The sequence below is a fragment of the Hoplias malabaricus genome, chromosome 4, assembly GCF_029633855.1.
Source record: "Hoplias malabaricus isolate fHopMal1 chromosome 4, fHopMal1.hap1, whole genome shotgun sequence".
Taxonomy (NCBI): domain Eukaryota; kingdom Metazoa; phylum Chordata; class Actinopteri; order Characiformes; family Erythrinidae; genus Hoplias; species Hoplias malabaricus.
This window is the reverse complement of record NC_089803.1, coordinates 45,109,618-45,125,995: the sequence shown is the minus strand read 5'-3', so window position 1 is coordinate 45,125,995 and position 16,378 is coordinate 45,109,618. Positions and strand designations below refer to the sequence as shown.

The 16,378-nt window shown below is 38.1% G+C and overlaps 1 protein-coding gene across 1 annotated transcript; it reads left to right on the top strand.

Annotated features, from left to right (window-relative positions):
- The first annotated feature begins 5,302 nt into the window (after positions 1–5,302).
- On the top strand, positions 5,303–15,332 carry LOC136694838 (nuclear factor 7, brain-like). The gene is made up of 6 exons (XM_066668686.1): positions 5,303–6,327; positions 11,435–11,530; positions 11,633–11,863; positions 12,057–12,079; positions 12,920–13,035; positions 13,653–15,332. The coding sequence occupies exons 1-6, from the start codon at positions 5,938–5,940 to the stop codon at positions 14,159–14,161; spliced, it is 1,365 nt and encodes a 454-aa protein (XP_066524783.1). The 5' UTR covers positions 5,303–5,937; the 3' UTR covers positions 14,162–15,332.
- Positions 15,333–16,378: the final 1,046 nt, after the last annotated feature.

Here is a 16,378-nt window from a genome sequence, read left to right as displayed (position 1 = left end):
TGTCTGGCCCATCACCTAGGACCAATTTGCCTTGGGAGACCCTACCAGGGGCTATTGCCCCCGACAACATAGCTCCTAGGCTCACGCAGGCACGCAAACCCCTCCATCACGTTAAGGTGGTGATCCAAGGAGGAGGAGACTTGGTCTAATAAAATGGTTAAATTCGTTAGACATAAGAGAGCCCAGAGAGTTGAACCCCCAAGTTTTAGATATTAGGCCGAAGGCCATGTCGAAGAACCAGCTCTCGAGGTTGCGTTTGAACAAGACTAAGTAATTAGAATCCCTTCAGCATGCAAACATCAGCACTCCATGTGCACCCATACACAGATAGGAAGACATCAGCTCTGGAAATGTGTGTGAATATGCTTGCTGATCTCACCTTCCTCCACAGCAAATGTTCTTTTCAGCTCCATGCTCCCTGCCAGACCATACAACTGAAAAAAGGGGGGAATGTAGTGGAGTATGGATCAAATAAAGAAATGAAAAGTTCTGAATGAAAGACTTTCCACTCTGAATAAGAATTTCTTCAGACAGAACCCTACATTCCACAGACTGCATGTGTGCGAAAGACTCTGCACTCCCCCCCACACACACACACACTCACGCACACACCTAATGTCTACATCAAAGACTGACCAGGACGCTTGTCCATGACCCCCTCCTCGTCTTCAGAAATGGAAAGATAACAGGCCCAGTTTATGACGCTTTTAGGCAAGAAGAAGATTAAACAAAGTGGTGAAGACCAGAATTAACAAACCTAGTTAATGGCCCTCGGCATCAAGATGGCACTCCTTATCGTACGCAAAATCACACAGATGGCCCACAGAGTTGACCTTGCGGTGAACTCCCAAAGCCGGCTCAAACCAAACTAATAGCATGGACCAACAGTGCCCCCAAGTGGACGTTTGCGAAATCATGTTTCGCCCTGCTGCCTTTTAAGTCCACAATGGACGCATCGAGTATTTATAAATATGTTTATGCAATATGTATGAATGTTACTCTCTGTTATTCTCAATTGAATGTCTACTAACTAATGAAGGGATGTGTATTACTGTTTCAATCATGAAGGAAAATCTCTGTCTCTGATTAGGAAAACGAATTAGTTTCTAACTTCTAGCATAATATTGTAGTGGGATGTAATCGTAAAATACCCAAGATACATATACATAGATATTTGATATTAATAATCCAGGACACACATTATGCTGTACCCCAAGTATGTATAATGTATTTTACCCTAGTCATTATTCTATATTGTTCAGTATATGTGACTCCTTTCTCTCTCTGAAACGTGAAACAAGTCACGTGAGCCTCAGACCCAGGATGCAATCAAAGAAACGAGACCTCCCAAATGGGCGTGACCGCGCCACATCTGAAAAGGGAGTGCCCAACTCTGTTCACTCTCTTCTCTTGTTGTTCTTCTGCTACCCTCTTTTTATACTCTTACGCTCCTCACGTCGCTCTTCACTTCACTTGCGACGCTCTTCCTTCTTCCTTATGCCGACGAAACTACTCTTCAAAAAGACTCTAACGAAGGACCTCACTCAACTTCCAAGGGACACCTTGTGCTAGTTAGCAGTATGATACAGAAACTACAGAGTAATGTCGAGTGATTCTCAGTAAACTTTTCTTTGCTTATTTGTGTTCATGTTTTGTTGCCCAATCCAAGTTTAATCTCACAACTGATCAAAGCAGGTGAAACTTATTTTGGCCAGAATAAGATACCACCCCTGAGATTAGTTGATAGCGGATATGTTAGCGTTATACTCTGACTTCTGAGGGCATCGCTTCTGAGGACTTGAGTAACGAGCGAACGACTCTTCGACGCCCTCCTCACTCCGGGGACAATCCAGCCAGGCCAGCAGTTCTCCGTGAAGGGAATCCCCCGACTGACGTCACACCGTCTAAGGCCAAGAGTGTCTGACTCACCCTGGAAGGAATTCCCTCCCTAACGGGCCGACCTTCAGTGACACGGGGAGGACAAGAAGCAAAGACCCGGAGAACGGAGATTGAATCTGTTGGACCCAACGGCTTGGCAATAAGGGCGACATGAGTAAGCAAGCAAAATTTTCAGAAGCTGATGCCTAATTAAGTCTCTTGATAAATTTACACATTAATTAAATCTCATTTAGCAACACATTAGTCAAGTCATATCGCCTAGCCTATCTTTAAATTCGAACCGGCTTGACCTGCGTTGATCCAGTGAGAATTTCTAAGATCGTGCTATGTTTAGTAAATATTCTCTTTTCTCTTAATAAAATATTTCCATTATTTGAAATAACAGTGTGTGGAGTCTGTTCATTAAGAGTCTGAAAATCCTGAAGAACTCGCGTAGCGATGACAGTATTCACTCTCTAACTACTTGTTAATGTTTTTGTCATTTAAGTCAATCATAACAATAACGATTATTATCATTAGTCAAAATGTCATTAATCAGAACGAGTTCGAATAAGGTCAAACGCTACATATACTACACAATTCCCACAAAATTACTCAAAGAAGTACTACCAGCTATTATCAATCCTCTTTTAACTATAGTAAACTCATCCCTTAGCCTGGGCCATGTACCCAAAGCTTTTAAACTAGCAGTTATTAAACCTATGATCAAGAAACCAAATCTTGATGCTAGTACACTGTCTAATTACAGGCCTATTTCAAATCTGCCATTTCTGTCCAAGATCTTAGAAAAAGCCGTGGCCCAACAACTTAGTTCATATCTACATACGAATCATATATATATATGAAAAAATTCCAATCTGGATTCAGGCCACATCATAGTACAGAGACAGCTCTAGTCAAGATAACAAATGATGTTCTTCTTGCCTCTGATAAAGGCCACATATCCCTGTTGGTGCTTCTTGACCTCAGCGCAGCCTTCGATACAATAGACCACAATATTCTCCTAGAAAGGTTAGAAAACATGGTTGGAATTACAGGGACAGCCCTATTATGGTTCAAATCTTACTTAAGGGAACGTTACCAATTCGTAAAAGTAAACAATCTAAATTCAAGATTTGGAATTCCACAAGGCTCTATTTTAGGACCATTGTTATTTATATTATACATGTTACCGCTAGGCAAAGTTATAAGAAACCATGACATTAACTTTCACTGTTACGCAGACGACACGCAATTGTATATTTTAGCCAAGCCCGATGACAAACACAGATTAAAGAAAATAGAGGACTGTGTAAAAGACGTGAAAGGTTGGATGTTGTGTAACTTCCTCCTTCTAAACAGCAACAAAACAGAGGTCCTGCTTTTGGGTCCAAAGGTGGCAAGAAATAAATGATCAGATTTCATTTTAAATCTCGCTGACTTTCCAGTTACACCTGGTTCAGCAACAAAAATTCTTGGTGTCATAATTGACCCGGATTTATAATTTGATCAACACACAGGCAGTATCACTAGGACAGCTTTTTTACATCTTCGCAATATTGCTAAGATTAGAAATGCCTTATCCCTGCAGGACGCAGAAATATTAGTAGATGCCTTTATTACTTCAAGGCTTGACTACTGTAACGCACTACTGTCAGGATGCACCAGCAGCAATTTAAGAAAACTTCAACTAGTTCAAAATGCTGCAGCCAGGGTCCTCACTAAAACTAGAAAATTTGAACATATTAGCCCAGTTCTATCATCACTTCATTGGCTGCCTGTAAAATTCCGCATCGACTACAAAATTCTGTTATTAACATATAAAGCTCTACATGGGCTTGCTCCTGAATACCTTCAAGATACAATTTCCTATTATGAGCCTCCACGTTTACTCAGATCACAGAACACTGGGTTTTTAATTGTTCCCAGAATTCAGAAGGCCTCAGCTGGGGGAAGAGCCTTTTCTTATAAAGCCCCCCAACTCTGGAATGATCTTCCAGAAAATGTTCGGGACTCAGACACAGTCGCAATCTTCAAATCTAGGCTAAAAACTAATTTGTTTAGTTTATCTTTTGGTAGTTAATGCTCCCCCATAGATAAAGGCGGCAGATCCGGGGTGTCCATGGACACAGGGAATTATAGTAAACTGAGACGCTGGTGCTGTCGTCCCGCCGCTTCACGTGATCACTCAGGTTTGTTGACGGTGGAGCGGAGGGATGCCAGTGTTTCAGGATGCTCAGGATGTTCAGGTGTCTGTGTGCCTCTCCTTTTAGTTAAAGCTGTCATAGTCAGATCTGCCGGAGTCATTAGCCACACTCTGGAAATTTTCATATTTTCTACTTTACAAACACAAAACAGTTCAAAACTAATTCCATCCCTTTACATTTTTCCGAGTAAACGACGTCTGTTTGGACACGCTTCAGACCAGCTGCCCACACTCCAGCAACCACCAAGTGCCTTGAAGCTGCCCCTACACTGAAGTTCTCACCGACTACTAACTATTATTATCAGTAGATTGACCAGATGAGGATAGGTCACCCCTTGTGAGCCTTGGTTCCTCCCAAGGTTTCTTCATCTGCTGAGGGAGTTTTTCCTTGCCACTGTCACCCCTGGCTTGCTCACTTGAGGGTTTTAAAAAAATTTTTACATTTCATGTCAAATCTTTGTCTTACTGGAATTCTGTGAAGCTGCTTTGTGACAACATCAGTTGTAAAAAGCGCTATACAAATAAATTTGATTTGATTTGAATTGATTCCCAACCCATACACAAAATATGATCTATAAACTGATTCCTATGTGGATAAGGCAGTAAAATACTGCATTTAGAATGATTTGGAGCAGCATTTAATTAACGTTAACGTTAGAAAGTGAGACTGTGTCCCAAACAACACACTATGGAACTTTACATACCACACTACAGAAAGACTGCTAAGGGTGGTGTAAATCCTGTGGGACACAGACAGAGACTAACATTAACTTGCTGTATGTTTAGAGCCCTTTCTCACAACCTGAACACTGCTAATATTAACATTAAATATCTCGCAGATCCTCCTCTGTTTCCCTAAAAGTTATATACAAGCCGCTTCCATAACTGTAATTATCAGTCATTGTTATTTGTTGTGCTCTCACTACTGACTTCAAGCCCACAGCTGGTAAAAGCCAACTTTTTAAACCAGACTCTGACTTCTTCCGACTCCTTGCTTCCCACACTTTGAGAAACACTGCTGTATAATATAAATTTAATTTTCAGGGCAAGAAAACAGCTCACAGATTTTGATTTTTGGGTCTTATATGCCTTTAATATTAGTTAAGTACAGGAATAAATTTTGTATGGTAGTAACCAATGGTACTGTTTGACTTTGCTTTATAATATATTGTTGGTGACCACAAAGGTTGGGTGGTTTATAACACATTAGCTGGGGTAATGGATTTATCCTTAATGTACTGTAGATATTACAGTAAACAAGCAAGACTGTAAGGATTGTAAAACTTCAGTTTACTGAAGCATTTACTGGTTTCCTATTATGACCTGAAGAAAAATAGTTGTCATTGTATAATTCACACCCTGTATAGAATATATGCATGTGGCCTTTTACATGAAATAAAAAAGTCCAATATGTGAAAGTGTGTAGTATGTTCCAAAATTATTTAACAGGTATTTAATATACATACGTGGTTTTTCACTTCCACAAAGCCGTATTTCTCAATTTAGCCATAACATAACATAAGCCAACACTGCCCACTAATAAAAGAATTGAGAGACTCTCAATGTCCTCTAGTCCACCCTTGCCTCAAGTTATCTGATTAACTGAGAAATCCAGCATTGTAGAACACACCCTTGGCATGGCAGCATAAAGTTTGTGGACTTTGAAAGAAACGAAACTCGGCCCCTGAAAAGGAGGAGCCAAGGGAGAGGGGAGAGTAAACAAGGAAACGCATGTTGGGGGGAGTCCTGTAAAAAGTCCCTTTTTTGGAGAGAGGCTTGAGAAGGAGTCTATATATATATATATATATTTAGTTTGGGAATTGAAGCTCTTAAGGTTAAGGTAAAAGTTTGAAATGGCTGCTAGTGTGTCCGATTCCGAAGATAACATTAGTTGTCCGATCTGTTGTGAAGTGTTCACTTCCCCCGTTACTCTGAAGTGCAGTCACAGTTTCTGTGGACAGTGTCTGCAACAGTACTGGAGCCTCCAGGAGCTGCTGCTGTGTCCAGTTTGTAGAAAACAGTGTGTCCAGGACGAGCCCACCATGAGCCTGGCCTTCTCCAGCCTCTGCCACAACTTTAAAACCAGAAAGTCGGTCAGAGAGGACTGGTGCCGCGAGCACGAAGAGAAACTCAAGCTCTTCTGCTTCGAAGATAAACAGCCCATCTGCGTGGTCTGCTACACCTCAAAGAAGCATAAAAATCATAACTGTGCCCCTATTGTGGAAGCAGTGGAGGAGCTGAAGGTAGGAATGGAGTTAATGAGCTGCTCATTGTACGTCGCTGAAGGCTTCTTATTCGTATTTTCTGTTCCACCTTAAATGATGCAATAATTGCATGTCGCAACTAGATGGCAACCTAAGAACATCTGAGCAAGGTTAGACTCATTTCTAATGTATACATTTCCTAAAATCATATTAACTATGCTAGAATGGTTTTAAAATATATTAATATTACTAGAATAAATGTATTGAGGGAAAATATTAAAGGGTGTGTCTGAGTGACACTCCTACCTTTTATTTGTTGATGATACCATATAGTAATTATGAAGGTTCCTTGGTTGGTGTTGTCAGGCTTCCCGGATCAGACTCCCCTATTTCTATTTTATGTAATTCAGCTTGCATGTCAGCTAGGAACATAATTTTTCCATGAATGCATGGGTCAAACACTGCTACTTTCAAATTTCACCAATTGATTTAGTTTGATCAGTACATAATTTAATTAGTTAAATTAAAGCTTTAATTTCTTAAGCTCTAACCAATATAATAAACGTAATAGTTATTACATGTGGTTGTATTTGGATTTGTTTCAATTTATCTGAAACTCCAAAATAAAATTTCTTCAGCTTCAGAAAGTTGATAGTCTGTTATATTGTGTCTTCAATGAGTCTTTCAGATTTTTCAGACAATGAGGATATACTACCCTAAGAAAGAAACCAAATATGCAATTTCCCCACATATTCTGTCATATGCCATGATCTGTTTATAGGGCCATTACATAAAATTACCAGAGTAAAATTTGTTTATTTTCAGGATTTTTATCATATTTTATATTTCTGCAAACTGACTTTCAGATTGTTAAGACCTGTTGACAATAAGGACTATATATAAGGATAGAATGCAATTACTGCACCAGGAAACCGAAAATCCGGATTTTATGAATTTACTCACTCTCTGGCTGAGTTTCCAATAGCTATATGTAGTGCACTTCGAGTGTTATGAAATTTAGACCCTTTCCCAAAAAAGTGCCCACTAAATTATCAGTTATCATGAAATGCATCTAAGTTATCATCTAAATTATCAGAGCAAATCATGAAATACATTCATTCATTCATTGTCTGTAACCACTTATCCAGTTCAGGGTTGCAGTGGGTCAAGAGCCTACCTGGAATCACTAGGCGCAAAGCGGGAACACACCCTGGAGGGGGCGTCAGTCCTTCACAGGGCAAATCATGAAATTATTGAATCATGAATCTAATACGGCATGAACTATATTCATAGGTGGGAAGCTAAAATAAAGTGATATCTGCATGTTTATATTGTAGGTTTTTTTTAAACTTTAATTTTACTGTACTGCAATTATTATTTTTTTTACTTTGTAATTAACTGTATATGAAATGAGTAACTATTTAATTTCAGCCGGAGACAGGTACGCTGTGTGATGCCAGAGTTTCCAACAAGCTCCATTTTCCTCTTCCACACGAGAAAAGTGACAATGAGACTTTCAAAAATATACACCTTATGGAGCATTTTCAAAAACCTCTGTTTTCTGTGACCTGAAATGCCATTTTCATGTGGACCACATGAAACCACAGACAAAACACTTTTTAAAAATACACATATTTGTGTGGACATGGTTATTAAAGGAGTAATTTTAAAATAAAAATGCTACCTATTGTTGCTTCAAATTATTTGGCATTGTTTTCTCAGCTCAAGTAGAGGTTTACTCAATGTAAGAGGACTAAGCTGTGGAATCACATAGTAATAAGCATTTCTAAAACAAATACCAGCATAAGTAAAATTAGACTGCAGGTAAAAAGTTGTGCTTACACACCTTAACAAGCTGTTGAACTTGGCTAATTCCAACAAGAGAATTTTCTATCGAGTCAATAGGATGGAAATCCATCACAGAAGGTGGCAAAACTGTTGGTCGTACCAATTCAGTTTTGTTTAAAATTGGTGAAACTATTAAAAAGAAAGGAAAGTTATAAAATGAAACCATACAGGTATAGACCTAAGAATATGTCAAAACACCAGTACAGAAAACTTGGAAGAAAAATATGCCATGTAAATAGAAAATGCACAACAAGGCAAATGAAGAAGAAATGCTATGACACAACTGTAAGTAATTGGCTAAATGAAATGGGATTTACTGATGGTGTTGCTTTTCTTTTGGCATGTCATAACAGCTTAAAAGAAAATATAATTTATTTTTAAGGACTTTTCAAGATTTTGAGTTCAGTTTAGTAAATGAGTGGCGATAATGATAATATTAAGGTAAAATATGGGGCTATTAAATAATCACAGTGTTGCTATAATATTTGAAATTTTACAAACCGGATTCCAAAAAAGTTGGGACACTAAACAAATTGTGAATAAAAACTGAATGCAATGATGTGGAGATGGCAAATGTCAATATTTTATTTGTAATAGAACATAGATGACAGATCAAAAGTTTAATCTGAGTAAATTTAACATTTTAAAGGAAAAAATGTTGATTCAAAATTTCACAGTGTCAATAAATCCAAAAATTTGGGACAAGTAGCAATAAGTGGCCGGAAAAAGGAAATTGAGCTTATAACGAACAGCTGGAAGACCAATTAACACTAATTAGGTCAATTGACAACATGATTGGGTATAAAAAGAGCTTCTCAGAGTGTCAGTGTCTCTCTGAAGCCAAGATGGTAAGAGGATCACCAATTCCACCATTGTTGCGCAGAAAGATAGTGCAGCAATACCAGAATGGTGTTACCCAGTGTAAAATAGCAAAGACTTTTAAGTTATCATCATCAACCGTGCATAACATCATCAAAAGATTCAGAGAATCTGGAACAATTGCTGTGCATAAGGGTCAAGGCTGTAAAACTATACTGGATGCTCGTGATCTCCGCGCCCTTAAACGTCACTGCACCTCAAACAGAAATGCCACTGTCAAGGAAATAACAGAATGGCCTCAATACTTCCAGAAAGCATTGTCAGTGAACACAATCCACCTTGCCATGTGCCGTTGCCAGCTGAAACTCTACAGTGCAAAGAGGAAGCCATTTATAAGCAAGCTCCACAAGCTCAGACATTTGCACTGGGCCAGGGGTCTTTTAAAATGGAGTGTGGCAAAATGGAAGACTGTTCTGTGGTCAGATGAGTCGCGATTTGAAGTTGTTTATGGAACACTGGGACGCCATGTCATCCGGACCAGAGAGGACAATGATAACCCAAGTTGTTATCAACGCTCAGTTCAGAAGCCTCCATCACTGATGGTATGGGGTTGCATGAGTGATTGTGGCATGGACAGCTTGCATGTCTGGAAAGGCACCATTAATGTGGAGAACTATGTTCAGGTTCTAGAACTACATATGCTCCCATCGAGACGTCATCTCTTTTAGGGAAGACACTGCATTTTTCAACAAGATAATGCCAGACCACATTCTGCAGCAATCACAACATCATGGCTACGTAGGAGAAGGATCCGGGTACTGAAATGGCCAGCCTGCAGTCCAGATCTTTCACCTATAGAGAACATTTGGCGCATCATAAAGAGGAAGGTGCGACAAAGAAGGCCCAAGACGATTGAACAGTTAGAGACCTGTATTAGACATGAATTGGAGAGCATTCCTATTTCTAAACTTGAGAAACTGGTCTCCTCTGTCCCCAGACGTCTGTTTAGTGTTGTAAGAAGAAGGGGGGATGCCACACAGTGGTAAAAAATGGCCTCGTCCCAACTTTTTTGGGATTTGTTGATGCCATGATATTTTGAAACAACATATTTTTTCCCTTAAATGATACATTCTCTCAGTTTAAACGTTTGATCTGTGATTTGTGTTCTATTCTGAATAAAATATTAGATGTTGGCACCTCCACATGATTGCATTCAGTTTTTATTCACAATTTGTTTAGTGTCCCAACTTTTGGAATCCGGTTTGTATGCTGAAAGTGATTGGTTTTCAGCTGTTTTTTGAAAGTGTGAAGAGTTTATAGTGTTCCAGAGATGAGGACTTCATATACTAAAAGCCTTTTCTCCCATAGTGTAGAGCCCAGAAGCAGGAACAGAAAGTAAGTGGGCAGAAAGGTATGAAGGTGGCTGATCATGCAGGCCTTTAGATACCCAAAGAAGGAATGTTAGAGAAGACCCCCTCCTTGTTTCTACACTCACTGTCCATTCTCTTATTTCCCCTGACCTCACATGAGCACTTTGTAGTTGTACAGTTACAAACTGTAGTCCATCTGTTCCATCTGTCTCTGCAATGGTTAGAACTCGGCCCATAGGACCACCACAGAGCAGTTATCATTTTCATGGTAGCTAATTCTCAGTGCTGAAGTGATTGATGTGTGTTGTGCTGCTACAATTGGATCAGACTGGAGTTTTTAACCCCTCACCCAAAAACATCCAGTCAGCATCCAGTGTCCACTGATGAAGGACTAGAGGATGACCAACATAAAATGTGGAGCAACAAATGATCTACTGTCTCTGACTTGACATAAACCAAGTGGACCAGCGGGGTTGGTGTGTCTAACAGAGCGAGCAGACAGTGAGTGGACACTGTTTAAAAACTCCAGCAGCACTGCTGTGTCTGATCCACTTGTAGCATCACAGCACACATCAATCACTGCAGCACTGATAATGAAACGCAGGTTACCATGTCACCACCACACCAGTGTCACTGCAGTTCTGAAAACAAAATCATACCTGGGGCAGACAAAGTAAGCTGTCTCTCTGTGTGGCTTTGTCCTATTTCCTCACGTGTATGGCATTTTCTAATTTCTTGGATTGCCCATTTGAAACAGGCAAAGCCTATAAATGTATTATATATATTTATTTATTTATTTTTAATATATTAAAAATATATTGTTGTGAAGATCTGAGTTGTGCCTGTGTTCTGCAGTTACTTGCTGACAAGTAACTGTACGTTAAGACAACTAACAGATGGGTAGCAAATACCGAGAACTAGATGTTGGGATCAGACACATCCTGAGTGGAACTGGAAGATTATATTACTATAAAAGTACAATGTATGAATGTATTGTCATCTGCTAAATTTTGGTCATCTGCAGTGTCTCATAACACTGTTTATGATTAAACAATATTGATGGTGATTTATCTTACATTTCATATTAACATTCATGTATTATATTTCAGGCAGAAGTGAAGTCAGGGGTCTCCAGTATGCTGCAGAACCTGCAAATTCTGAACAAGTCTAAGGCAGATTATCAAATCCTGGCAGACACCATAAAGGTAAATGAGCCCAAACATTTATTTTATTCATATGTACCTAAACAGATGCATACACAAGCTTAAAACAATCAGAGCAAGTTGAGCAGTAAATTGTGCTTTCAGGATGAGAGGCAGAGTGTGGAGAAAATGCTCAGACAGGAGTTTGACAGTCTTCATCAGTTCTTCAGAGAGGAAGAGGAGGCCAGGCTTGCTGCCCTGAGAGAGGAGGAGCTGAAGAAATACAAGAAAGCCACAAAGAAGATAGAAAAACTGTCATATGAAATCTCAAATCTATCCATGACCCTAAAAGTGATTAACCAGGAGATGGAGATGGACGAGATCACATTCCTCCAGGTATGAGCGTCCAAGTCTAGTTAAAAGATGTGAAGCTTCTGAACCTAAACAAACCAGAGAACAGCAGAATAGATGTTCCCTTTTAAGTCGTATTTAGCAACCTCAGATTGTGATTAACAAAAAAAATTGGTTTTAATATCACTTGTTATACTGTAAAATAATATATATATAAAATTTTTTTTTTTTTTTACAGAACTACGCTAACGGCCTCTATAGGTGAGTAAGTTTATCACCTGGTTTGTTTTTTAAGGGTAAATCTTAACACGGATATTCCTGAAAATCAGCTTTTGCATCATTTCAAAAGTTATCATAGGATGATTTAATATGGTGATTTCCTTTTTATTAATGTGTTTTCATGTTATTTTGAACTAAAATCATTGCATTTATTTATGCTTTATGGTCTTTCTCCAATGTAGAAAGCAAAGATATAACCATTGTCCTCTTTTTTTTTCAATTGGTATTTATTTGAAACTCATTACTTTTTAAAATTACATATGTATTTTTACTTCTGGGTCATCAGCTTTTAAAAAATATTGGTTTGATTGGCTTTCACCGCTATTTGCACAATGTGTATATTGTACCTGACAGGTATACAGCTCAGCCAAATTTGGACTCTTCATGGTAGAACTGGTAATTTACTTGGAAACTAATGTAAAGTCATAGTGGATGTAACTTTAATGTAGCATATAAACAAAAGGACAGCCTCTGTGTTTATATCTGCACTGTTTTCTCTGATTTCTGTTGTAAGTAAATAATAATATTGCTGTTTATATATAACACACTATTCAGCCTGTTGGTCGTCCTCTAGTACTTCATCCTGGTTGGTGGACTATTCTTAGTCCACCAGTCACACTGGGTGCTTTAAAAACTAAATTTGTTTAAGATTTAAATACTGACGAGTTAGTAGTCCAGTTGGTCAGTGTGGGTCTCAAAACCTGTTAATTTCAGGCTCATCAAGACATATAATTATATATGTATATTCATGATTCACATATGAGAATTTCACTCATATTTCAGAGGATTCTGTACTTTTCTTTTACTTACTTTGTGTTTCAGTCCATCCAAGAACTTTCTCCCTGATCCCAACGTGATCTCAGGAATAGATGCAGCAAAACATTTGAGAATACTGAATATCAATTTGCGATCAAAGATGTGTGAACTGCTCCATGACTGTAAGTGTCAGCTCTGCATTTCTGTGGAGCTAAATTAGGGTCAAATGTTTTGTTCATTTGGGGAAAAAAACCTGAAACTGAAAGTTCAAATCTTGAGATTGAACCTTTAAAAATTCTACAATGTATTCAAAATTCATTGCTGTGCTGTCAGCCATTATACCAAGCACTCTCCGCTGATGTCCGGCCTCCCACGTGAAAACAGGGCCAGAAGTTTGAAACTGAAAAACAAGGATCAGAAAGTAGGGGAAAATGAAAGTGAAAATAAGGTCTAAATCTGAAAACATAAAATCTGCAACTGAAAAATATAAGACTTCAAATATCAAAATATATAGGAAAGTGAAAGATGTAAAATAAATAATTTATTCAAAAAAAATTCCATAATTGAATCAAAATTCTATTTAAACTGAAAAAACTCTTCCTGCATTTATTTTAATTTTGAATACATTGTAGAATTTTTCTCAAGATTTGAACTTTCAGTCTCAGGTTTTTTTTTTTCTTCTTCTTCCAAATGAATAAAACATTTGACCCTAAGCTCCATATATTTTGGATTCTACCCTGCTGCATGTGTTATAGAACAGTATTTTCCATGGAGAATAATTCATGTGCTCTCTCTTCAGCTCCTAAATCTGTGACTCTGGACCCAAATACAGCCTCCAATCGGCTGGTGGTATCAGAAGACCTGAGCAGTGTGTATTATGTGGAGCAGAAGTTGGATGTAGATGATAATCTGGAGAGAATGCTCCTAGGAGTGCTGGGCTCGCATGGCTTCATGTCAGGCCTGCGCTGCTGGGACGTGGAGGTAGGCGACAATGACAACTGGACCATAGGCATGGTCAAGCAATCCGTGGAGAGAAAGAAGCTTCTGAAGATGGAGCCCTCCAGTGGACTATGGAGCATCCGTTTAGTCAATGGGAAATATCGGGTGGGGGCAAAGCATCGAAAGGAACTTAAGCTGCCAGAAAAACCGTGTGTGGTCAGAGTGCAGCTGCACTACGAAAAGGGTACCATCTCGTTCTCTGACCCGTCTAAAGGCTTGGCTCTCTTCACGTTTACTGATACATTTGAAGAAGCTTTATTCCCTTACTTCAATACTGCAAGCACTGTCTGTCCCTTAAATATCTCATAACTACAATGGATGATTTCTCTTAATGTTGTACTTTTTGGAATTAGCACAAGATGGCAGTGTTTCTCCACTCTGGGAGGCGTACTGTTTTGCACATTGAAATGTTTTCCCTGCTTTAAAATAACCACTTTAACATGTTAAAGGAACAGTAGGTACAATTTTGGGCTTTTTTGTTTTCTTTTTTTTCTCCTGTGGCTCCCAGGAGTGTACTTAGTTAATTTGGTTGTCAAAGCCAAAGTACTGTTCTTCATAAGAATATTATTATTCTCACCCGATTTTTAGAACGCTGCTACACCTAGGGTTTTCAAGCTACAGCCACGAAACTTCACACTTCACCTATACCCACTCGGGTTGCTTGTGCTTTTTGGAGCAATCTGACTTATGTATTCCGGAATAATTCAAACATCTGATATGCTGCGACTGGTCTGAAATGTGATTTCAAGGCAGATATTTGAACATGAAATATCAGTATCAGAAGGGGAAAAAAGTGGTATTGGTGCATCCCATATTTCAATCTCACTGTTCTTTATAGTTTTAAACAACTGGAGAACTGGTAAAGTGTGTTTATTTTCAACTGGCAATATCCGTGTTGAGGTAGTCTTCTGTTGAAACAAAACATGACGAATAACGATGTGTGACACACATGATGTTCAACCAAAAAGGGCAGTGTCTCCTCACAATTATACTCAAAGAAGAAATTAGTAAAATATTGGAGCTATCAGTAAAGTGTACGCCAGCATGTTCTGCGCATGCAGCATCTGAATCAGGCAACAATGCAAATCAGGTAACAACAGACGGATATGGCAACACAGTAGAAATGGCGAGAAGTTGGATACCTCATCAGTCATAGCAGCTCTCAGCAGAAGAGTCATAGCTAGTGCATCTTGTCAGTTACAGAGAATATTTGCTAGTAGCAGCCAGTGTAATATCGGAGTTGGAGGAAATTCGAGTAGAAGATGCTCCCGCTACTTTTAAGTCGTATATCTGGCTGCATTTTGGGTTCCCAGTGGAAACAATAAACGATAAGAATGACAGAAAAAGACACAAACTATTTGTAAGCTCTGTAAGAAAATCATGCAGTTCAGAGTGGCTAATACAAGCACTATACACTTGCAACACCACAATAACGCTCTGCTTAAGTCAGTCGTGCAGAAAATAACAAAAAGACACAAATAGCGCTGTATTTATTTTTGCAATTTATATTGTTTTTGTGATTTTATATATATATATATATATATATATATATATATATATATATATATATATATATATATATATGAGAGAGAGAGCGCGAGCTACATACAGCTTCAATTAAAAGTTTATTTTGATTTATTGATTGACTGTTTTTTGATTGCTAATATTGAAATCAGTGTTTTTAAATTGTCTAAACAAAAACTCATACTTTTGGATACAGTATCCCCAAGAACAGAGCAAACATATCAAATGCTTCTGCGGCGCTTTTTCCTGATGGAACTCATAATGAATTCAGTGACCAATAAAAACTTCACTCGCGATTTTCAAGCTACTTAGTTTTAAATTAAACTTTTAACAAAATTATGAAAGAGCAGGAGAATGTTTGTGTTTTGAATTACAATGATATATTACACAAAAAAAGCTTTAAAACGCTTGTACATCTAATAAATACATTCTGATGTTGTATGCAGTCAATCTAGCCTGTAAGTTATAAAATGACAAATATTATGACAGTTGTCTCAAAACAAATTGTAAAATTAATAAAGAGTCAGCTTAGAAAAACAACAAAACTGTTTTAAATAGTTTTTTTAATAATTCAAAAATACTTTTGCATGCAATATATTTTAACATTTTATTTGACCATTTTACCTTTTTTTATATAAAAAAAATCACTTGTAAAATCACCTTAATAAAAAATCACTTGTAAACTCTGAAATATAGCCAATTGAACCCAAAAGTTAGGTATTACAAAATAGCTTATTAAATTAAATAATCATCCATTTCTGGATAATAAAATAAGCAAATACTCTGCAAAGTGCAAAACAGCAGCATTCAATGGTAGTGATTAAAATAACCACAACTGTCAACAAACATTTAACTGATTTAACATTTTCCTCAACTATTTTTTGGAAGGCAGATTGGCATTCAGGAAAACCAAGTGTCTCAGCTTGGAGGGTTGGAGCTTGCTTGTTGTTCTCTGATTGGTTGAATGACAAGCCTTAGAAAAAAATGGCTCGGTCTTAGACG